Source organism: Pleurodeles waltl, chromosome 7 (assembly GCF_031143425.1).
Source record: "Pleurodeles waltl isolate 20211129_DDA chromosome 7, aPleWal1.hap1.20221129, whole genome shotgun sequence".
In the NCBI taxonomy this organism is placed as follows: domain Eukaryota; kingdom Metazoa; phylum Chordata; class Amphibia; order Caudata; family Salamandridae; genus Pleurodeles; species Pleurodeles waltl.
Window position 1 is genome coordinate 1,308,569,730 of NC_090446.1, and position 26,016 is coordinate 1,308,595,745.

The 26,016-nt window shown below is 43.2% G+C and overlaps 1 protein-coding gene across 1 annotated transcript in view; it reads left to right on the plus strand.

Moving 5' to 3' along the window:
• RASIP1 (Ras interacting protein 1) overlaps nt 1-26,016 on the plus strand; it is a 242,985-nt gene that overhangs the window by 99,305 nt on the left and 117,664 nt on the right. Inside the window, exon 3 of the mRNA XM_069200627.1 lies at nt 11,485-12,068. Within this exon, the coding sequence (XP_069056728.1) occupies nt 11,485-12,068 (584 nt within the window). The remainder of the gene's footprint in view (nt 1-11,484; nt 12,069-26,016) is intronic.

A 26,016-nucleotide genomic window follows, 5' to 3' on the forward strand; every position in this document is an offset into this window, starting at 1 on the left:
AGTTCATAATTCATTCCACCCAGGTCTGGGAGGCCCCCCTTTGGTGGTCATCATGCCAGGACACGGTGGGCATGCCTCACTAGAAGGTGGGGAGACAGTTTGCCTGGGGACACCACATGCGCCAGCTCCCTCTGGAAAGCCCATTAAACGCACCTCTGCCCTGGCCTCTAGTTCCTGGACCTCGTGGTGACTGAGCGAACTTGACCTGCCAAGTCTGTTACCAATGAAAGCAGCCCCTTGATCACGCTTTCATTCTGTGCAATGCGGTCCATGAGCTTACATTGATCATCGCACAGCAGGCTTAGTTTAACTGCCACAGCATCCCCTCTGGCACGCAGATCTTGTCTTCTGTCTGCTATTGCCGCCAGGATTTTGGCTAGCTTATTGTCAGTGCGTGTCAGGCTCCAGTGTCCGCTAAGGTCTCCTTGTTGGTATGGTCGGTATGGATCATTGTGGCCACACCAGAGCATCCCTGCAGCTGGGGTCCTGTTCCACCCTTACGGCTCATAGTCATTCGCTGCTAGTAGGTCAGCCAAATTATTTGTTTCAGTCCCTCTGCCATGAAGGGCTCTTAACATTGTACCATTGGGAAGCCACAGACCCACCTGGCCTCCAACACACTTTCGCTGGCTATTGTGGCAGGGCGGCACAAGCAGTCCACGTGGAGTGTCAGGAGGATCCATTCAATATAATGGATTGCAGTCTCTTGTAGAACATGGGTGGGGGAGGCCCTCTGGGTAGCCCTCCTTGGCACTGCTGATGGATTTCTCTGCTGGACCGCCTCTCCCTAGGGTTGCAAAGGATTACCTTCACCTGAGGAAGCACGAGCAGTCCTGCAGCACATCAAGTAAGGTGCTCATCTACTCATAGTAAAGAGGGCCACCTGTATCCATTCCGTCCAGAGTTCAATGCCAGTGGACTCAGGGTGCAGTCCAATGGGAGGCTCCCAATGCACCACTATGCTTGTACCACCGTTGGTCCCTCAAAATCTAGGCCACTGACATACGAAGATAAAATAACTCAGTCTTCAGGTGACGGTAGGCTAGACACTCTTGAGGTCTCCACCGCATATCTGTGCCCGTCAGCAAGCCTCAAATTACATCATATGGCCAGCGCCTGGGAGAAAGAAGTGTAAAGAGGGCCACTGCAAGCTGCTCATTTAACTGTCCTTTTGGAGCTGCAGTGGCATTTTAAAGTTCCCCACCTCAGGGCCCCCTCCATGTGCTCAATACAGGCATGTCATGGGCCATCAAATGCCGTGCGGGACCTCTCCTCCACCCTTCAGGGCTCCCTTGGCCGGCTCCAGGACCCACACGGAGGCAAGCACACGCCCATCGGAGAGCCTCCAGGAAGTTCTCTGCACTCTGTTATACTCTTTGCTCACTTCTGCAACACTTACCGCATTGCTAGGCATGCCACACCAGCAGCGTCAGAGGTCCCAGCCACCAGCGCCCAACACAGGGCCTGGACAGCTGCAGCACCTGATATTAGTCACCGGTGGAAGAGGGAGTGGGGGCCTCCATGAAATCCCAGTGAACACTAAGCCCCACTGCTCAGGGGTCTCCCTGCCTGCAGGGCCAACACACCGTTCTGCAAATAAGGTGACAGCCCCTGTAGTCAGGCACAACTCAGCCCCAATGGGAGGGGGGGCTATATGTCAGTGTTCAGCTGAGGCATAGGCCTTGCAGGCCCAAGGAGTTTCTGGCACCAGGAATGGGAGTCTGATGCCTCAATTGTCCCGTTAAACAGTTTGGTGTGTGCTGCAGCTGTTTGCTGACTCGAGGTTGTAAAAAGCAACGTCACAGCAGCACAGAAGGTAGCAGATATTAAAGGATCATGAGACTCCCACCAGAGCCGTCCTAAAACCCGCCCACCATCTTCTAGAGGCTGGCCAAACCCCACTCAGTTGGGGGATATGAAGTCTAAGTGGTTTGTTACTGCTTCTGTAAGAAAGTGGGTTATTGGTAGTGGTAAGCATGCACCTACCAATGGCAATAAGGCCACTGACACAATATAGGGTTTTCACTGCTCATCACTAGGCCGGATTTGAGTTCTCTTGCTTGATTTTCAGGGAGTTCCTGGTCAAATCCTGACAGTCAGACCTCCGGATCTTTTCAGCAGGACAAACTTGAAATCATGTCCGGGTCGCGATAAGGGTTCACCGTCTTGACTTCCCACTTCGAGTCGGTGACCTCCTGGAGCTTTTTCACAAAAGTTCTCCAAACTTCAGGAGATGTTTCCTGAAGTCCCCTCCTTGCAGGTTCAAAGGGTCAAAAACATACCTCCAAGGGTCTGGAATCTCCTGGATGGTCCCTGGAAGGTTGGGACCACAATTCCCACAATGCACCTGGCCAAATCCTTCAAAGTCCGCTGGATGCACTCCAGGCTGGGGACTCTTGCTGGAGATGATGCTGGTGAAGCTCTGTTAACCTGTAGCTGCAGGGAGTCCACTCCTTAGTCCTTCTTGAAGCAAGTCACAGTCCCCAGGGCTGTAGTACCAGATTGTGCAGCAGGCACAGCTCACTCAGAAGTGCAGGCCAAGGGTGCAGATCCAGATTCTAGTAGGACAGTCCTTCTTTCTCTTCTAGTTTCAGGCAGCAGAACTGAGAGGCTATGTACCTCTCACATATGTATTCACAGCTCCTGGGCATCAGAGAGGGGGGCACCACTGACCAATAGAATGCAGGGTGACACCCCGTAGCATGACTACTTCCTCCAAAGTGTGGCATATTCCTGTCCCAGAAAGCACCATTCTTCCAAAATTCATGATGGCTGAAATTTCAGCAGAGCAGTCAGAGCTAACTAAACCATCTCCCAGTGTAGCTCATTTCCATAGCTCTCCTCCTCCTTCCTTCCTTAAGCCTGGTATCTGGCTGAGGGGCTCAGGATGTGGGGGTAGATGGCCTGGCATACCCTGCCTCTCCTGCTCTCCTTCGATGGTGGATTGTTTACTACACCTCCCCCTGCTCTGGCATTTCTGTGCTGCTGCAGAGCTCCCTTCAGCAGATAGCCTCTCCCCTATAAAGCCACTTATCACCTAACCAAAGCAGCCTGGGTAAACCTGTTAGCACTGATCAATCATGGGGGATGTCCAGCATGCTGGCTTTTGGCTTACAAAAAGAAAATGCAATATTGCAATGTCAGCCTATTGTGCTCAGTATCTACAATGGGGAGCCATTTCCCTCACCAAGGGTTATAAAACATCTTTTATGAGGACAATGCTTATAGTTACATGAACCCCCGCCCCTGCTGCACCTAATATGGAAAAAGAATATAGGTTATCAGTTTTAAAGTGCCCATAGCACCAAGGTCAAATTGGAACACCATTTCCTTTTAAATGCAGTCTGCATAGTCAGGCTGCATTAAAAAATGACAGAAAACCTCCAGCAGTGCCCACATTTAAAGGGCAGCAAATCTGCTGGGCCTTTAACTTCTATGCCCTATTATCTACTAGGTCCTTTTAGGTAGTTGGCACCCCCTTGCTCTATTATTCACTAGGGACCCATAGGGGCTGTCATGGAAATGTTAAGAATTTGCCTTTTAAAGACAGACTGCAAGGCAGGCCTGCCCTTATAAGGACAGAAAGCCCACAGCGGTGCATGCATGCAAGTGCTGAATTTCTGCTGGGCATCTAATCTCCATGCCCTATGATATACTAGGGACTTATGGGTAGATTGCACCCCCTTGCCCTATTTTCTGTTAGGGACTTACAGGGTCTGTCAGGCCAATTGTAAGAGTACCCTAATACCTAGTGTACTCTACTACATGTGTGTGTTTTTACATACCACTGGCCTGGGCCTGGCTAGCAGGGTCCAGGGCACAGTCAGTCAGTCCCAGTCAGCAAACAAAATGGGGGTGAACAGGGCAAAAGGCTGACTTTGCAGCAGCTTCTCTGAATGGCAAGACCTCAGTCATGACTCATTTCATGCATATGAAGCTCATGGTTCAATCATATTTAAATGTTATTCCGTCTGGCTGACCAATTATTCAGTTGGAAATTGATTTGTGGGTCTTTTGTGTAATCTGAAGGTTCACTTTATGTTGCTCTCAGAGCTGAACTAAAGGGTACATATAAGTGTAGAAGCAAAGACCAGGTGGGAGAGCTCTCAGGACCTCAACATTATATCAAACATTATATCAAACAGTAGGATAGTTCCACAGCTCCAGTTCCAAGTTATTGGCTACTATTGAAAAGGAAACACCTGGTCCGTTCCAAGGTGGTTCCTAACAGCCCCTTATTGGCCTGTTACCTAATGACTGAACAAGCACAGTGTGACTGGAATCAAAATATTCTTGCATTTGTCTTGTTACCTTCTTTTTTGAGAACCTTGATGGTGAAAGGGATGCTCGAGATTGGAGGATGGTTGACACATTTGTGTCAATAAATGACAATAGTATGCTTCACAGATTTTGGAACTGTTCTCTCCTGTAGAGATGTCATGTGTGTTTCTAAAGAGCAGAAGGAATTGTTTAAGATGGGCAGCTGAACACAACTTAACAGAAAAGTGTTTAACTCTACATTCAAACTGAACATAAACTCTAGGTTGACTGGGACTATTTTGGGTCCGATTTTATTCTTGATTTTTAATAGTTTTACAGTACCATTCCTCTCCATCTTTACTGATTTTCCTCGACTGTGACTTGACATGTCTGACTAACTTTTTATGCTTTTCACTAATTTAGGTTGGACGCTTATGGTTATTTATCTTAACTGCATTATTCATTGGCTAGTTGTTGTACACATGCCATTGCACTACCTTTCAAAATAAAACAAACCTCAGAGACTGGGCCATCTCAACAAAATAACAATAATGTTGGAAAATAGTAAATGAGTGGAATGAGTGCTGATAAAACATTAGCGAAACAGTCATCTGTGTTAAGCTAGCTAGAGTTGGAGGAGGTAGGAATAAAGGTCTGGAGGCCAGCAGGTTGAGGATAGATAAAAGAAGAGGTCCAACATGCAACAGATGCTATTGAGTATTTTACAGTGGCAAACGTTAGTGCTGCGTCGTTTACAAAAGCGACTGATAGGGTGCTGAAAGGCTTTTTGTTTTCAATGAAATCGTTAAGATGAACAGAAATACACGTTTCCATGCACTTACTGAGACATTGTAGGTTTGTGGTAGGCAACTGATTGTTGATGTGGTTCAATCTATGTTTTTATAGCAGAGGGCACTCTGTCCTATTTTTTGAGAGTCTGGGATTACATCTTGTGTGATAAATTGATTATTTGGTACCATAGTGTATTGAAAAGTAGAACTATTTTAGCATTCGGCCTGGAATGGCATTTTCACGGCAGAAGGTTGATCTTCAAACATGTGCATGAAGTTAGACTAAGGATGAAGAATAATGATAGGTAGATACTTTGCAAGGTATTTGAGGTCATTTGGTTGATCAATTCCTTTGGTAAGGAAATTTTGCTGATGAAGTTTGGTAAGTCCAGATACTTGGCATTGCATTGAACCATACCTTGCTCTGGTTGAGGTGTGGTGCATAGTTTTATGGCGTAAGTAAGTTCATACTGCTTTTTATAGCATTCTGCATTTCTTGCAGCAAATACATTTCCCCAGCTTTAAAGGCTGATTAAAGTATTGGCGATTAATCTGATCTCATGATTTCTGGTTTGCAGAGCTGTTTCCTTTCAAGGAATTGCTCATTGTTGAACTAGTGGTTATTGGTATCCAGGGTACTTTGATTTTAGCAAGCTATCACAGAAGAGCCAATTCATTACAGAAATCTGTTTGTCTTTGACAATAACTTTGTTAAGGGCCTTTTGAGAGCTCAGTCACAGCTCACATTGGGACTTTGGACTCTGCTATTCCCTCCATACTGCTAAAGTTTTAAGAGTGAACATGGATAGCTTAAATCTTATTGAACTGATGAGGGAGATGAATATTAACAAGAGATGCTATAACTAAGCTCTCCCCAACACTATGGGTGAGGTTAGAGTCAATAAATGGGAAAAATGCAAGACACACAAGTTCTACAGGTCAAATTGTATAAAGTATCCAAGGAGCTGTTGGCACCACATCCCCTTTACGGTTGCATGACAATATTGGAGTCTGTGTGAAAACCAGTAATTGCTGCAATGTCCACTTCCAGATAAGAATCCCTATCTATGCAAATCCTCCAATCAATTTCCATGCAGAAATAGCAAGCAAACATATTTAGCAAGATAACCGTTAAATGATTGCTCTATGTGGCACGAGACTTTATGCAATATAACAAGTTGTGCAGCCTGGTTTGGCAACCATGACCATTTGCCTGCATGAAGTTTGTTAGATGTTATGTAATGGCAAGATTCAATGTCATGCAGCACATCTTTTCTCACATATATTGCTCTCTATAAACTGCACCAGATATGGCAGACAAGTGCTAGTACAGTGTCTTTCTTTTATGTTACTCGGAATGCTCAGTAGTCAACTTATATTTCGATGGTGTACACAAGATGTTCATAGATATACAGTAGATATCTTAATTGGGCTACAGCCAAAAAATAAGAACGATACCTATGCAAAGTGGCTGGTGTGAGGTTGTTGTTGGCAACATAGCAATGACTATTGGTCTGGGCTCAAAAATATGCCTTTTGTGCTATTGGACTGAATTCCTGATTAAGAGAACTACACACGGCTAGAAGTCAATAAACATATAAAAGTTAGAATAACAGAAGGGAGTGGGAAACTGGAGAGTTGACGGTTAAACAATACTTCCTTTGCATGTTCTTGGAGGAGTTTAATTTAAGGTCATTCACTCCCATCCACCACCTTTTCCCAAATAAAGCAAAGTGTAAGATCTGCACCCAGTAAGGGAGCCTGTACACCAAGATATAGGACTCTTAAGAAAAGGAATCAGCTTTAAAAAAGGAGATTAAGAAACAATGAATCGGTCTGTATTTCAAGGCGAGAGACATGACCAGTTATTGAGGTTGTATGAAATGGCAAACAACAAATGTATCATAAAATATATGTAAATGATAATGAGTTCACAAATAATTGTAGGCTGTGGGTGGGCTCATAAACAGAAATAAGGCAAGACACACAGAAATATGGCTTGCAATGCATAGTCAGATTTGCAAAGTTCAAAATCCAGTCTGCTTACTACATTCTGAGTTTGCTGAATCCTCCCAGGAACGCCAAAGAGCATGTCATTCTTATAACCGAGATATGATCAGGCAGAGGCACACATGACCATGGATCATATCTGAGATGGAATAAGTAGGATGAACTGTTGTAAGAGACTAAGGCCCTCATTTTGATACTGTTGGTAAAAAATGACTACAGCCGCAGTGACGGCTGCCAAACGACCGTCGCCGCGGCTACCAGCTGTCTGCTGTATTATGACCACAGCTGGATTTTCGCCAGAAAGGATGGCAGAAATCCAGCTGTGGCCATGCTGGCGGATGGCAGTAAAGTGGCACTGCTGCCACAAGCAGCACCACGCCAGTAGACCACCACCAGCCGTACTATGACCCATTATACGGCCTGGCTGTGTTCTTCTGGGGGACGCTGCTGGTGGCATCAGCGCCCCGTCCTGTCTCCTGCTGGAGGACCCCCTGCACACAGGTAAGGTGGATCTCCGACAGGAGAGGGGGGTGTTGTGTGTGTGTGTGTGTATGTTTGTATGTGCGTGGACGTGTGTTGCATGTTGGATGTGAGTGTGCATGTATGGAGGTGTGAGTGCGTGGATGTTGTGTTTTGTGAATGCATGTGTGCGTGCATGTCTGAAAGTGCGTGTGAGTGGATGTATGCATGCGTGGATGTTTGTGGGAAAAGGGTGTGTGTATGTGTGAGTGTGTTAAGAGGGGGCATGAATGTAGGGGATGTGGGGGGACTTTCGAGAGGCGGGGGTAACTGGAGAGGAAAGGGGGGGAGACCCCTATCAGTCACTGGAAGGAATTCCCTGTCACTGATAGTGCCTACCGCCATGATTTTCTTGGCAGTAAGGAAGCCACGAAAACCATGGCGGTAGGCGGGGTCATAATCCAGCAGGCGGTACAGTGACGGCCGCCGGGATGGAGATGTGTATCTCCAGCCCGGCGTCTGTTACCGCTGTGGCGGTCGGAGTGGTACATTGGCGGGTTGGCTTCAGCCAATGTCATAATATGGCGATAAGTACCGCTAGCCTGTTGGAAGTACTTACCACCATGTTACTGCCGACCGCCTAAGTTGTACAACAGTTGAACCTGGCCCTCTGAATCTGAAAGACAGTGGCAGCTGCTGCAAATGTCAAGAGGGGGGGAGGGGACGACCGGGACAGGGGAAACAAGTTTTTTTTTAAAAACACACCTTTCTCGTCGCCGCAGCTCACCGCCTCCTTCTGCCTCGTGCTCTTCTTCTGGTGTCCCAGCATTCACTGGGATACCAGCACAGGCTCCCCAGCAATCCTGGTGCTGCTTTCATGCTAAAGCTAGCATGAAAGCAGCGTCAGGATTGGTTTGAGTGGCTTGGACTGCCGCTCAGACACAACCCTGGGGTCTGTGCAGTTTCTCTAGCCTGACTGTGTACACAGCCGGCTTGAGAAACCTAAGTGCGCATGTATGTTTGGTCGGCCTAAGATGGCCGGCCAAACATACATGTGCACTTAGGTGCAGTCTCTCCTCCTCCCACCTTCCATGACCCAGCTCTGCCCCTCCCTGCACTGCTGGCTGATCCATCAGATGAAACATAAAACAATATTATACTATTGTTTAATTTTTCAACTCCTGGCTTTTGCCCAGGGCGGTGACGCTCCTCTGCCATTGCTGAAAAATCATCAACACAGATTCCCAGGTTCTTGGCCTTCTCAACAGGGTAAGGAACATGCAAAACTACCCAGGTCAGCTCTGTCTAGTGCAGCACATTGCATCTTCCTCAACAACCAAGACTTCATTTTATCAGATATTCTTACATTCCCATCTCATTTTCTCAATATATATGGCCTTCATTCTGGTCCACCCTGCTTGCTCCAACCACATTGTTAAAAAATGTGGGTGCATATCTTGAAATTGAGCTTTCGTTAGAAAGCCAAGTTAAGCATGTCGCTTCCACCTGCTTCTTCCTCTTGAGGGACTTTTGCTATGTGCATGTTAAATTTTGTTCATTGGTTTCAACTGGGGACATAGTAGAATAGTCATGTTTTTTGCTTTTTATTATGTTATATTAATCTTGTGCTAAAATGTTTCTCTAATGGGCCTTCAAGACGTTCGGAGCTACAAAGCCCATTACAATGGCCCTCATTACGAGTGATGCAATCTCATACCGTGATAACTCTTGGTGGAATTACACCAACCACAATGATGAGATCCACAACTCCAGACCCAATCATTCTAGGTACTTCTGGGCCTCGAGACAGCGGATCTCTGCTGCTGTAGGCTGCAGGCGTAAGCACAGCCAATCCGACCCTTTCAGCAGCATGGGGGTGGGGAGCAGGCAATGCTCCCCAGACAGAGAGCACCCAGCCCTGACCCCCCCAACGCAACCACTCCACCTCCATATTACCCACTGTTCTTCACCTAGACACTTATTGCCTGTTTAGACCATGCAGAAAATGTCTGTAGCCCCACCCCCTTCCCCGAAGGGGGAAAAATGCTCAGAAAAGCACCTGGCATATCTGCAGTTTTTGTCATTTCTGGGGAGAAAACTCAAAACAGCCAGATTGTGATTCAAAGATAGTGGCTGGAATTGGAGAGTCGAATCCATGAGTATCCCTGCACCACGTTATTGGCAACTCATAATGAAGGTCATAGTGTGGCCCTAACCACATAGTCAGTGGAGTACTTGACAATTAACAACATTATAGCACAAACTAGCATGACAACAGAACAGTAAAAAGTGCTGAGTCTGAGTTCTTCAGGTAGATGGTGGAGAATCTGGATGGCCTGATTTAGAGTCTTTGATTTTTTGAGCTTTATGATTTCCAGTGTGAGGCTGAGATTGCATCCAGTGTCTCTCTGTCTCCTCCTCTGGTATGGCATTTCTCAGATAGGTGGAAGGACATGATGTGTGAGGCATGTGAGACGATCTATTTTTATTTTTTTTATAGATTTCAGTGGGAGGCAGTGATAATCTCTCAATATAGGTGCTACTGCTGTTGCATAGAGAATGGTCTTGATGGATTCAAAGGTTGTTTTGGGAAGGCTGGATGTTAGATCATTACCGCCGATCTGAAGTCAGCAGGAGGGATAGTGGGGTTGAGTTTCTGAGTAGTAAAAGTTGAAAGGAGGCTGTTTTTGTGAGTTTGGGCATGTGGGATTGCATTATCCATTTTTGGGCAATGGCGAGGCCAAGTGCATTAGCAGATGGGACAGATGTTGGGCAATATGCAAGAGAAGATGTTTGTTCAACCCTTATTTGTTCAGATAGGTCCCCATAACTATTTGAGCAGTGTGGTATCCCACTCGTGAATACCGACTTCCAGGTGGGATTCCGCACTACCCAATACAAACAAGCTCAGTGTTCCAGCACCCAGATTTCCCAAGTGCGGGAAAACTGACCACGATTTTACTACTCATGAAATACTGCTGGTAAAGCATGAGACTTGGGCTGCAAGTACAGTTCAGCCTCTGTCCTGGGCTTCCACCTGTCCTTCCAGGGCACGGAGGAGCACAGAGCGCACCCCGCCTTCCAGCACAGAGTCTCTGCTGTGGCCTGACTCCTTAAATCACTACCTCCCCTGCATTGCCCCCTGCCTCTATTTACTAGCTGCTCAGAGCAGGTGATAAATGGAAGCATATTTGACCCTGAAATGGGGATACCACATGTGGATTTCGACACAGTAATCTGGATCCTCTTCAAGTTTTCCATTCTGTGGACACATACTCATAGCAGCTACATATATGTGTAGGTCAACGTTATTTAGAGCCACATGGTATCATGCCTTTTTAATCCATCCAACTAGTAATTAGGACCCAGGGGGGTCTCTAGAGTAGAGAAAGAGGAATTCTGCTTTCTCTGGGTTTAGTCCTAGGAAAAAGTAGCTTTTCCTGTTTTTTTAGTTTTCTAGGAATACTTTTAGAGTTCTTATGTTTGATGTATTGAACATTTCCAGGCAGAGTTGAGCATCATCTGCTACGGACATACTTTGAGTCCTTTTTCCAAGATCATTGTGCCAAGTGGTTCTATTCATGTAGAGATATAACAGAACAGGAGATCCTTGGAGAACTCCACAATTTTCAAATAAAGTAGGCAATTTGAATGACAATATTACTCAAAATGTGACCTGATATAACGATCCAAATCACTATTTTAGCCTCTACTCTAATCCTGGTGGAATGGATGGTGAGAAGTTTGTCATGAGTACTTTTTTCAAATGCAGCCAATAAGTCAAGCAGGTCCAAGAGGCGTGATTTACAGCCAACCTATTTATCAATTGCTTGTTTGTATAGATGGGTTTTCATCCTGAACATGGACATCATTAATCTATGTGTCTCCTAGTGATGAATGTCTATGCAGCATTCCTAGCTTGCACTTTTACTCCATTTACTATCACTTTCATTTCCATTGACAGGTCCACATCGTCTGACACAGCCAGCCGTACTAGCGAAACAGTGGAGCTGCGCCAGCCAACTAAAAACAAGAACCAGCGTCACAAGCGCTTGTCAAATCTATTCCACCGAAGCACCAATAATGTGGGTACCATAAGTGCTGGAAACAGCGGAGGCCGCTGGGCTAGTGAAAAAAAGCTCTCTGAGATCATTGACCATGTGCCAGAGGACCTCGTGGAGCTATCCAGTCAGAAAAACCTGCCTGGCATCCTCAAAATCTTTGGTGATGACATCTCCTCGGGCACCAACTACAAGAGTGTGCTGGCAACGCCACGCTCCACTGCCCGGGAGTTGGTTAAGGAAGCACTGGAGAGGTACGCAGTGACTGACCCTGACACAGATGCCTTTGCCTTGTGTGACGTAGTTGGGCGCTTTGAGGGCAATGATAGAGATTGGAAAATGGAGTACCTGCGCATTGTGGGGGACAGGGAGCGGCCCCTAGTGCTACAGGAGATGTGGAAACCCAAAGTTGGATATTCCCGCCGTTTTGAGATCCGGCGAAAGGAAGAAGTAGAAAAGATGTCTGCTGAGGACACAGAGACAGCAGGTAAAATGGTGTTTAACTACGAGTTTTTAAATGTACGAATACATATTGATGGCAGATCAGAAATCCGAGGCACATTAAGTCTGCTGGCTTGTCTTCCACCTGGCCCGCCGTACTCTCAATGCAGCTTCCTCCACTGTCTATTCTTTCACACTGTGATCAAACCCTTGTCTCTTGATGACCTTTTTGACTTGTCTTACAGATTTTCCCACCACTCCTAATGGATGGAATCCAATGTATTTACCACTTTTCTATGAAGAATGTCAGGATAATTTATGAATTGGGAAGAGAGGGTTTTTACCTATCTCTCTGTCTCTCTATCTATCTATCTATCTATCTATCTATCTATCTATCTATCTATCTATCTATCTGCATTTATATTAGAAAGAACAGTCAGACAATGCAGGCTAATTTAAAAGAATGTTCTTGCTTCACTGGTACCTCCTGGTGATGTCTTAGGCGTTGCCTACATTCCTTAATGGGTTGGGATACCACTTCTAGCTTCTCGTTGCCTTCTGATGAGCAACCTGCCATCTGATTTACCACAGTATTTTTACAATGTTGTGAAGCAGCTTACAGTAAACAAGAATGTTCATATGTTCACTAATATACCACTCAACATTTGTAAGTGAAATGGGCAGCATCATGCGTTTGAGGGCATCGTGGGTACCAACTTACCAAAATGCTAGGAATAGTGGAAACAAGTTCAAGCACCCTTTACATCATAGATTTGACCCATTGTTCCACCTGAAGCCTCTCAAAAGCTTCCTTTCTAGCTGATGAGACACCATGAGAAAAGCCTGGAGAAGAAGCTGTAAAACGTATTGAAATGTCTTCTTGCAGCTGCCTTCATGGCCCATGAAACCAGTGACAGCAATTTCACTGCCGGCTGTGTCGGACTGGCCATTTTGCTACTTTGCATTTTTAAAGGTAGGTAGATGGCTAAGGGCAGACTGGACTGTCCTAAATCAACATGTTTCCATTGCTGGTTTGAACATTTTGGGGCTTAAATACCTACACACATCCATTCTTCTCTGAATACTAGCAAAAATAGCACATATTAAAATCCATCTCTACCCCACACTCCCCGTGCACCAAATGCACCAATCATTCAATCCACAAAGAAACAACAACACTCATATCTGTCTTCCACTGCTCAATTCAGAGTCATACTACATGATCCTGTTGCCCCCACCATCACCCCTCACCCATACACCTTCAACCTATGCAAAAGAAAGGAACTCCACAACACTCGTTGTCTATCGCAAAACAAACCTTTCACATGCAACTTAACAGCCCAGCCCCCATTTTAAGGCTCACTCACCATTCCCCACACAACCAGACTCAAAAAACGTCTTCTAAGTCTCTTGTAGGAACATAGTGATAAACACAACACTTTCTTTGTCCTCCAACAGTTAACACCAGCATTCAGAGCACACCACCCACAACTTCACAGGATATGTCACACCCTCCTGCTGCACAAATTCACACCACCTCAACACAAATTCTTTACACAGCCTACTAATAAATGCTTGTTCCATTACATAAAACAAGTACCATATAACTGACCTATTGATAGACACAGAACCTGATTACTTTTCATAACTGAATCATGGCTGGTGGAGGATATGGCACTGGTATTGCATGCAGCTGTTTCACTGGGATATCAAATTGTAACACAAAATTACATAGGCAAAAAGGTATATGGCTAAGCAGTCATATTTAAAGAAACAACAAATCTCACAAAAGCTGAGGATGTGTCTTTACAAGGTTGTGAGACCCTCCTTGTCAGATCAAACCATGCTCCAACCTTTTCCTTTTCAAGGCACACACAAAATGAGGGAAAAGCAAGGAGAATGCCCTCACAAAATGGGGGGAAGCAAGGAGAAAGCATTGAGAATGAATAAAAAGCAAGGAGTATGCACAAAAGAAAACAAAACAGCAGAAAAAGCAAGGAGAAAGCATTGAAAACTAGGGAAAAACAGGGAGAAGACCCACAAAACCAGTAGAAAAAGCAAGGAGAAAGCAGTGAAAATGAGGGAAAAGCAATGAGAAAGCACTAAAAAAACAGGGGGGAGCAAGACAAAATCAGTGAGAACAGAAAAGCAAGCAGAAGGCACTCAATAAACAGAGGAAAAGCAAGGAGAAGGCAGGATTAGGAGTGATGCAGCAGCACGAGGTGAGCTGGGCCTGGGACCTGATCCATGTGCTTCCTTGGTGACCTCAACATATGGTTTGACAAACATAATTTGCCACACCTCAGAACCATCCTCACTGGCGTAGGCACGCACAACCTACAACAGCTCTTTTCCACACCAGCACATATCGCTGGATACACATTAGATCTCGCCTTCACTAACCGGGACCTAGTCATGTTCCAAACAATTACTCCAGTCACTTAGTTGGACCACTACCTGGTTGCCTTCCAACACAAGACACCAAAAATCACATTAACCAAAATCATCTTGCCCTCAACTACATATTGACCTTGGAACAAACTAAATTTGAATGAAGTAGACAACCTGCCTACCTCAAACACATATCTGGAGATATTCAATTCTGTACAAACACTCTATGGATGTCTCCAGAAAGATTTGATCTCCTAATTTCGCTCAAAACTTCTACGCATAACAAAAGAAAACATGTTCCTTGGATGGATGCAAAATTGAAAAACATATCAAAAACAAATTGCTGAACCTCAACACAACTGGCTCAAAACAATCATTCTTCATGCCAAGATATACCTACACAGGCACAACAGAATATAGAAGTCTATAATCAAAAAGGCACAAAAAAATCTATACTATTCCAACCGAATCCACAATGCAAAGTGTGCTAACAAAGAATTTGGTAAAATATTCACAAAATTCCATAAGCCAAAATGCACAGAAACTATCTAACCCATTTCTCAATAATATTGTAACAAACTGGCAAATCATAACACAACAAAAGCAAACCGGATGGGATCTTATTTAAACAACACAAAACAACAATACCCAACCCATGTCCTACAAAACCATCCAAGGAAAGGCAAGCACAGCTTCTACAATCCTTCAGAAAATTATCAACAACTGAATTTCTGGATCTTGTCAAAATGAGCAAGCCAGCAGGCTGCTCCTCTGAACCTTATCCACCTCAAAACCTCAAACACATTCTACTATCTACTTCTGCAGCCATTCCAGGCAGAACACTCATCAACAACTCCTTAACTTGGAGTTTTCCCAGAAGACTTAAAAAAAACTACCTTGGACAACAGACCCATAGCAAACAGACTTTCCCTGAGCAAACATATAGAAAGAAACTTTTTGTCCAGATATCACAATTAATTGAAGAGGATTCCATACTTTCTGGCATTCAAACTGCATTCTATCCAGGAAGAGGCACTGAATAGGCCCTCATCTCTAGCTGAGATGACCTTAAAACAGGGTAAAGCATGACAAATTAAAGCCCTTCTTTTATTGGAACCTTTCATGGCCTTTGACACACTGAATTATGACACACTGAGCCAAAGACTTGAGGAATCCAGAATTGAGGGCACAACTCTCGCTTGGATCACATCAAACCTACACAATGGAATAAATATTATACATACTACTCCTTTCTCCTCTAAACCATAACAACATTAAGGCAGGAGTCCCTTAAGGCTCAATAATTTCACTCATACTTTTCAACATCTATATGAAAACATTAGAAGATCTGACCAGTGATTTCAACTCCACGTGCTATGGCTACGCAGATGACACCCACATACTTCTGAAATTGGAAAACCCTAAGGACATTGGAACATCAAAAAAATTTATTTGCCTCTGTGTCATTGACCAATTGATAACATGGAGCCACCTTAAACTGAATGCCTCCAAAACCGAAATGCTCACCTGTGGCGACCAGAAAACCAATGAGACTCTTAGCGTCTGGCCTTAACTTGTAGGGCCACCGCTAAAAATATCTAAGGAGGTAAGAAACCCTGAAATTACCATGGACTTCACACTGTCAGTGATTGAACAAGTGGACAAGGTAGCCAAATCAATAAAAGCATTGCAACATATCTTTCCACTCCTAGGATCTTCTTTTAAGGATCAAGCTACCACCATCTCTCTCGTCCTCTCAAAACTGGATTATGACAATTGTCTGTATCCCGGGTCACCTCTGTCAACTATGAGAAGAATACAGTGAATTCAGAAGGCTGCTGCAAGACTACGCCTACGTGCAAAGCCACAAACACACATCGCCCCTGCCTTCAGGGCCCTACACTGGTTGCCAGTTGCCAGAAGATCCACCTTCAAGCTGTTTAGTATCACATACAAAGCAAAACATGGAATATAACCACTCTTCAGCAGGAAGAAAATCAACAAATCGTACAATAAAGGAACCTATGCTCAAGATTGGCTCCCCGCCTCGACATTCCTATATACCAGGTAATAATCATGAGTGGAACATCTTTCTTTGTTCAAGCAGCCAAACTATGGAATTCATCTTCACCTGACAACTATACTCACAACAGACATGACCAAATTTTATTCTCACAACATAGAGATGAAGTTCTTGTTATACTTGTGTCATTGTACATTGAACTATGCTTCCTGTTATAAGCAGATAGATTCATATAAGGATACAAATCTATATTACACCACAAGATACATGTATATATTATAACATAATTGCTGCTATAACATATATAGGTAGGTCATGAAAAATGTGCATACACCACGAGATGATAAATATGCACATCAGACCATGTAAATATTAATGCTTCTATGCATATATGAGTATTTGTTTTGAGAGATTTTCTCCAGCCAATGCAACCTTACCAAGGGCATATGTGTACGTAGAAGATAATCTCGGTTTTGTATACAAAAAACACATAATTGTCTCAGCCTTTGTCCCGTCTCTCCTCTCTATGACTCATCCCAAACCTTTCTACCACTATAAACACAAAACATCCTTCTCAAATGTTCCCCTCTTTTTTTAGCTATGCCACCACATAAGGCACACACAACCACAACTTAAAAAACAACTTACTACCCCCCCTTTCAGAGCAATCCCAACTATTCTATCCCTACTCTAAACTCTACTAAACACACAATATATCAGGAGCACAGAGCTAACACAAAGAAAATGAAAAAAGTTTTTTTTACTAATCTACTAACTATTAACCTCTAATCTTGGGTTCTGTAGAAGCATGCTACTTGCAACAAAGTGCTTAAAGGCCTCATCAGGGGTGTTAAACGCTTTAGAGATACAATTTGCAATTATAATTACTATTCAAAAAGGTAAATTTATTTGTGTAGATTTACTCACATATAAACTTATGACTGCACCTAGTAGTAACTTTACACTTTTTTGCTATTCACTGTTTCACATATAAATGTACTACTTGGTGCAGATTTACAAGTCACATGTACAATTAGTTCTTATTAAATTGAAGAGAATTGGCAATTGAGAACAGGCAGGGAATATTTTGCCATATTACACTGGAATCCAAATAAAATATGATTTTCTTTTTTTAACAAAATATTTACAGAGTTTTTCCACACAAATGAGATACATCATCAAAATAACAATGACCACCGAGAGGAAGAACATACACCAGCACCACCACAGTACAGAACTATTATAACTTACATCACCTACCCATCCCTATCCACATCTGAACAGGCTAACAGCCCCTCAATCCCCACCCCTCCACCCCTCTCTCAACAGCATTATGTTGGACACAATAAAAGTAGATGGTAAAACATAACAAACAATGTCATCAAAGCACTGTCAATCACCAGACAGTTCGCCTAAACCTACATCACCCAGAAAGCACCTTTTGATCTTGGTTTCAGGAACATCGATTAATTGGAGCAACCAGCTCCAATATTAACAATGACCTTTCTTCAATTTAAAAATAACTCATGGTGACCATGAAATATTTTGAGTCACGAATTGTTATTGTTTTTACCTTTGCACTATATTTTGTACATCAATATAATTCAGGCACTAGTGTTAGAGGTGGAGAGGGAAATGATGTATGAGGTGGAAATTATATATCTCACTGGGAAAGTTTATCAACAGTGAGATAGGACCATATTCAATGCTTGTGATCAAGGTCAAGGGGGACGGAAACGTGTGAAGTTGCTTGTGTTGTGTTATGCTTTTTATCAAATAAAGGACTGAACACCTTCCCCATGAGTGTAGATCTCTAGGATTGTGATATTGACTCAGAGAATGCTATTCTTTTCTAATATATATATACCGTGATCACGACTTTGCTAGTCGAAACACGTTGGTGATGGTTTGCTCTGGTGATCACTAAAATATGGATATTAAGTCTTTTGGAGTGCAGCATGTCTATTTGGAGGCTATCTAATCACAGGGAAATGATCCGTCCCTGACGCAGACACCAGCTGTTGAGCGCGCCATGAGAGGACTGTTTTGGCTTGGAGATTTATCTCCAGACAATATCCCAGGAAATGTATTAATAAGGCAAAACAGCGAGTGGAAAAGATTTCGAGAACAGAATTAGTTCATAAAAAAACTTCTGTGTTGGAAGGTCAATCGGAGGATCCTATACGTTTCATCACAACATACTCCAATAATGTCTCCCAGTTACGGAAGATTCTAACCAAACACTGGTCTATTCTACAATTGGATCCTATAGTAAAGGAGATTATGGGAGACTTTCCTCGAATGACTTTTAGAAGAGCACCAAATTTGCGGGACAGAATCACGAAAAGTCACTTTAGCTCTCAGAAAAGGGGCAACTGGCTCAAAAAAACAGGTTTTTGGAAATGTGGCAATTGCAAGGCTTGCAAAATTGCGAAAAACACTAAGGAATACACCCTTGGTAATGGTGTCACAAAAAGCATTAAACAACATATCACTTGTAAGAGCCGGTTCACAGTATATGTTATTGAATGCCCCTGCGGTTTAAAGTATGTTGGGAGCACCATATGTGAAACAAAGAAAAGGATCCTTGAACATATTCGTGCCATCGTCAACACAGACAGAAGTTATGCCACGGCTAAGCATATGGAGTTGGCACATGATAGCCAATGGGAAACAATGACTTTTTATGCGATTGACCATGTCCCTATAAGTGAACGAGGAGGGGACAGAGAAAAGAGACTACGACAATTGGAGTCTAAACACATCTTGGAGATTCGAACCTTGACCCCTCTGGGGATGAATCAGGATGAGGAGTTATTTGTACATTTGTAATTTTACATGGCAGCCATTGCAAATAATCATAAAACACAGTTTTTTCTATTTTCTATTTTCTATTCTGTAGCACTTGCAGCTAATATTCAGTTTGGTTAATATTTTAGTTTTTTTATTATGGGGGGAGACACGGACAGTATGTCACATATGCACATTTATGAGGTGTATCAACAGATTGGTTAAATTGGTTTTGTTTTGCGGTAACTACAACTCCCAGAATGCAGCATTATAAGTTTAGAGTGCACTAGTTAATAATTGAATTTATTTGGAAATTATGGGTGAGTTTTAGTTGTGTAGACCGCAGTTATTAAACTTAACAAGCAGAGAGAAGTAGTTTCTAAGTGCATTTAGAAATATGTTGAGTCTTAATGAATTGTTATCTGTAGATATAAATGTGGAAACAGAAACCCCCTACCGGAAATGCCCGTGATCAAGGTCTCTCAGACCGAAACGCGTAGGGCAGGTGATTGTTGAGCTGTAAACGAAGTTAACGGAGCCTGAATAAATGAATTTTGTGAAATAAGAGATCCCGGAGTGCGGTCGTTCGTGAAGTATTTCATGAATGTTGTTGATATATATATATATATATATATATATATATATATATATATATATATAGCCAAGAATTTTCACTGCACTCCACGAAGTTAAATACACATCATTGATACTTCGTGGAGTGCAGTGAAAATTCTTGACTATTTATATTTTTCGAGAGTGGTCCTCTCTGTCACTGGGCACCGGCAGTGGAGTGCGCCGCCCAGCAACTCTCAGACCATTTTGTTCGACATATATATATATATATATATATATATATATATATATATATATATATCAAATTCGAAATAACTTATTTAACATCCCATTATTTTTACTGGTTTGCTATGTTCCTGCTCCACTATTTTCTAGAGGAGTGTGATGCAGTTCCCTTTGTGGGTCCTTTTTGACTGTATTAACTTTAGAAGTGCAGTTTGTGATTATCAAAGGGGTTGTATTTTTGTGGGTGGGTGTTTGTATTTGCATGTCCCTCCCTGAACACCTCCTTACTCCTTCCAAAGCACCTCCTTCCTCCTCTCAAATGTTCTCCCACTTAGGGCCTGATTACGAGTGGGTTGGTTAATTTCGACCCAATACTTAAACCCCTGTTTATGCATGGTTCGAAATGATGGGTGTGAAGGTATTTAATGCATTTCATAATTTTTGGATGTGTTAAATACCTCAACCTTCATTACATTTTAGCAGGTCAAACCTGCTGAAACGTAGGGTAAAAGCATATGGTATTTACTGTTTCATGTGGATTTTGGTGTGTTAAACACCAAAATCTGCATGTTATTTCCCAGAAACTTGTAACAGGTGTTATTTATTTCACCTGATAAATAACCTACTGCGTGGTAACGTTATTTATCAGGTACTTTAAAACCTACACTCATAATCAGGCTGTTAATGGTGAATACTCCCCCTTTTCAACCCACCTTTCCAGGTTCCTCTCACATTTACTATTAAAACATATACCTATGTGTGCAAAGATCTCCATAACCGTGGTAGAGATATCTGCATACAAAAGATAGCAGAGGTGGAGACAGAGGTCGCCATGCATAGATTTGGGAACAACATTTTGTATGTATGAACAGTACTGTCGTAGTGTTACTAAATGTACTACAAAGTGGATTTTGTGACTAGGCCCTTTTGCCTTTGGTTTCCAATCAAGCCCTGTTGCCATGGATGGCAGCTGATACCCATGGCCATCCTTAATTTGATGTGTATTGTACAAATGATGCTTCTGCAGTGTGCAGGGTTGTGCAGAATTGAAATCAGTGGTTGCTGCCTTTTCAAGAGCCTAAATCATGTTTGAGTGTAAGTAAGGTTACCTAAGGGCTCGCTGTCAGTGGAACAGTTTGGCCCATATTTATACTTCTAAGCGCCACAGTTGCGGCATTTTTTGACGTAAAAGTGGCGCAAATTTACAAAATACAATTGTATTTTGTAAGTTTGCGGCGCTTTTGCGGCAAATGCGGTTTGTAGAACTTCATTTTTTGAATGTTTGTTTTTAGTTTTGGTTGGCTAATTGGTTAAGTCGTCGTGAACCAGGACTGCAACACTCAGAATGCAATGGGTTTATTACAGAAATAAAACAGCGATGAAAAATAGGGTGTCCCTGGTGACTTCGGTTTGTTTCTCAGGTAAGACGAATATAAGCAATAGGTATCTAACACCAACTGAGCTTGCCTAGCTGCCAAGGCTTTAGTGTGCTTACGTGTGATATTTTCAACCTTTTAGAGGTATCTGTGTGACATTTCTATGCCTTAAGTCTGTCACTTTGAGTGACACTTTATCATGAGTAGAGTATAACAAAAAGGTACTGAACCATCGAGCTGTCACTCCTGTGTGTTTTTAACTCAGTCGCTCTTTGGAATCTGGTGTTTTTAAACCCATTCTTTCTCTCATATTGTAAAATGTCATAAGTGGACTTCTGTGCCTCAAACAAGCTAGTACATAGTCCATTGTACAGATCTGCACCGTGTATAAAAATACCTGCGTATGGGCAGCATTTGTTTAGAGGAAGAATGGTAGGAAAGCGCTGTGCAATATAATTATTTGTGCGAATGCACAAATCCTCTTCACCAAACTAGTACCACCTGAAGGTCAAGTGCACAACCCTGCTTTATTAAACAAAAATTGCAGGGAACAACTGCAGACCGCGAGTTTTTTCTACAGATACAGCAGGCCCCTTTCCAGGAACACCATCCTTCTTCAAATAAAAATGTCCCAGGCCCTTAGTTCATTGTTTTCAGACGGTTGTGCCCAGTTGGTTCAATTGAAACAAAGACTACAGCCACCAGAATGCACAGAGCTGGAAAAGTGGAATTTTCCTGACCTGAAGAAACATGGAAACCTAAAATAAAATATATGTTACACATGCACTACCTATGACTCATATACCCAAATATCTCACACATCGAAATGTGCAGCATAACTGCTATACACAATGAAGATTAAAGAAAGTTGCAAAACTACAAACAACTCAGTTTATTCTCAATACAAAACCTTCAGTATATGGTGCCACAGGGGGTACAAGTGTTGGGGGTCCTAGCTCCTACAAGCAGTGACTGTCTTACCTGTTAAAGACAAGTGCCAAATGTAAAACAGAAACGACGTCTGTGGTATGAAACATTTCCCTTTGGTCACGGACATATTGGGAGTAAGGGGCTACATTAAAAAAAATAAGTGTAGTAAAGGCAAAGTGAATCCTTCCATGGTGCAACACGAGAACTGGCTCATTCATGCTTCTTGTCAAGGGTCGCAGGAGTCTTCCTTAAATCAAGTTTGTAGAGTGACCATCGAATTGTCCTATTTCGATTAATAAATCCGGGATTTTACTTTTTCATAGTCAGATGCACACGCTCCTTGGTAGCAAAGGTCTCGTGTTTGGGGAACAGTACTTGGGCCAGTGATTCCCACTAAAGAGTCAATATCAAGAGGTTTAAGGAGAGGCCATCTGAACCTCCAACAGAAAGTGAATTATTGAGGGCTGAGAACAGCCTCTTGTGGCATCGCCTATCACAGCAGGAGATCAGTTTACAGTCACCTCTGGCCCTGCACTGTTAATGCAGCAAGAGAACTGAACCAGGCAACACTCACGTTTCTGTCACGTTACCCACTAGTTAACCTGATTGTCCTTTGAGTCTCTGCCAAGTGCTATGCATTGCGTGACAGGCAGGGAACATTGTTAAAGTGCGTTATCCTCACATGAGATGCATGCCACTTGGCAGGGCTGAACTTGTGCAGTCTTGATAGGATCCGTGGATTCTGTCCTGGGTGACCCAGTCTGGGTGGGCTGCGGATAATCTCCATCATTGAGAATGGGCCGCAAACAAGATCACACCTCTTTGCTCTTGATCAACCTTCTTCTAATCTGAGCCACTAGGAACAATGAAAAGGACGTGAGGATGTTTTTTTTCCATCAGGTTTCCACCTGTAAGTCGTTTCTTTTTACTTATATACCAAGTGAGAATATCCTGTGATTTACGGAACGTGTCTCTTCTCATGATTTTATATTATAAATGGCCTGACTGCTCACGTCACTGTACCCTTTGGATTACAATAATGTGCTTTTGTTTCAGTGCATGTAGGGCAGGGTTGAGCTGTAGCCTGGTCTTTTCAAGGTTTGGATTTCCACAGATCCTATAACTTTTACCGAGTCAACATAGTTTTATATTTTCCATGTTGTGACTTTTCTCTCATCAGTATAGCCTTTGGATTAAAATCATGTGCCCTTGGTGCAGTGCAGGCAGTGCAGGTTTGAGTGGTAGCCTGGTCTTTTCAAGTGATAGATTTCCATAGATGCTATAACGTTTTACTGAGTCAACATAGATTTATATTTTCCATGTTCTGACTTCACTCACGTCACTGCATCCTGTGGAATCAGTGCCTGTGGTGCAGCACTTGCTGTCCAGTGTGTGAGTAATAGCCAGGCGGCAGCCTCTCTTGTACAGATAAGCAGTGCAGGAAATTACTCAGTGGTCTGCTATCTTCTTGGCATGGATTCAAATCCAGTCCTATCTCAAAGGCTGTGGTTTGTGGTCTACGAGTGGGAGACAGGAACCTGGTTTCAAATGAGGCTGGTCTGAGGCTGGTTTCGCTTCAAGGAGATTGTGTGCATGGAAATTGCATCTTGGAAGGGTCCTGATGGGGGTCTCAAACAGCAAGTCCATTCCCTGCTCTAGATACTAAAAGGCAAAGACCAATTTTGAGGAAATTGGTTTTCAATGGGAGAATAGTAAGCTTGGCTACTGCACCCAAAAGTCTGTCTCAAATCAGAATCAAAGAATGAGCTCCAAGCCCTCTCCTTTAAAGTGCTTAGGATTGGAACTTGGGCTGTTGGTAACTGCTCCGTTTTTACCAGGAGCCTGAGGCTTAAAAATACAATGGTATCCCAAGATTAAAGAACTGTGATAGTTGGAAAAGCTGTGATTAGAGGTTATGCTTTCACATTAATGCACATTTTGCCACGGCTATGATAACCAATTTCACCATCTTTCTCTGAATACTGCATATCATTACTGCAGGGGGGCATGGCACCCAACAGAACCCCTGTGCTGCAATTCTGCAAGAAGCATATTCAAATCAGTTCTGCCAACAGTACCATTCACTACACTATGTCTAAGCATGCCTGGTCTGCTCAACACTGGCACGTCTGAGCAATATCCTGGTCCTTAGGGCTGTAACAAAGATGTGGGTGCTAATAGTCTTGTCACCATTTTAGGTACTGCCTTTAATGCATCTACGAAGATAACGGACTGGGTCCCCACAAAAACATATATGAAAACTACTTTGTGCTGGCTAGGGTTGAAATCAAGGTTACTTGCAATAGACCTTGCACTTTTGTTTCCTCTTCCTGGTTTTGTGGATCTTCTTGACCGTCGAGATAAAGTGGACCTTTCTTCATAGTCCTCACCAGCTTAGGCTTTCTTTGAGATGTCAGACCTTAGCCATGTTTGGGTCAGTAGTATAAAGTATTAGACTGACACTATGCAAAATGATTTATTCTGACACACCTGGTGGATGCACATCCTTAGGCCAACCAGCTGCCTCGGCGTGGAGCAGTGCCTCCAGAGTACCCACAGCTGTGCCTTTCTCTTATGGTGTCTTAATGCAGTTTCCTGCCACCCTTCATTTCCTCCTCCTACACCTGGACAGATTACCTTTATCTGTAAAATAGGAAGGGCGACCTCTATACTTTGGTCATTGTCTTGGATCGGCTCAGATATAACATCTTTTGTAGGGGAATTTCTAGTATGGGCACCTCAATTTTGAGGATTGGCAAATTTACTCATCTGGAATAATCTGGCGCTGATGTGCAGTACGAATTCTAGGATTAGGGACAATGGCACTGTTCTGTACTCCTCACAATTGCTGGTGTTATAGAGAGAAAGAACGATTTTGTGGATCTCTTTTCCTGCCTGGAGTAGAAGGAGACACTGTCATGCGGTGTTGTCGATCACTTGTATGGCAGCGACCTAGTTGATTATCGCACTCTCCAAAACTTCCATTTGGGCAAGTGTGCTGCTGGTGTGATATTTAGGAGCAATAGGTGAAGAATATTTGCCGTCATGCTTCCTTATTCTCCATGCAGCTAGTCCTTCTTTGTTGTCTTCCATCATGTGGCTGCACTACACAGCTTCTTCATGCGCCAGTTGTGTGGGTAGCCAGAGCCACCGACATGCTCAAACAGATTCCCTGATTAGCCCAATTCTTTATAAATTGAATTGACATATAGCTTTACGTAGAGGGATGGAGTATCACATCTACCAGTAATCCCTAATGATGGTCAGAGTGTTTCTATGTACCTCTCCCAAGAGGTTTAATGCCATTTGAAAACACATGTATCTTTACAAACCAAAGCTTTCAACATTTAAGAAGAAACGGCAATATAGTCACGTGTCTATCTTTTCTGGAGAAAGGTTGTTCCGGGTATATGGGAGCACTGGACAAGCGGTAAACCAGGAAGTGAGCGAACATAGTTCATCCTCCAAGAATGTTGATGTGATAGCATATTTTTAGTGCAAGTCATCGCACATTCAGGAAGTGACTGAGAAGATATTGTGTGATACATTCATTTCCGGCGTCACTACTCTCGTGCCAGGACACGTCTTCAGCTTCTGCCCATTTTGCAGATACAAGGACTGTTTTTGAACATCTGTCTTCCAGTTTCAAGGGCATTTAGAAATCCAGTACCAGAAACTAAAAAATT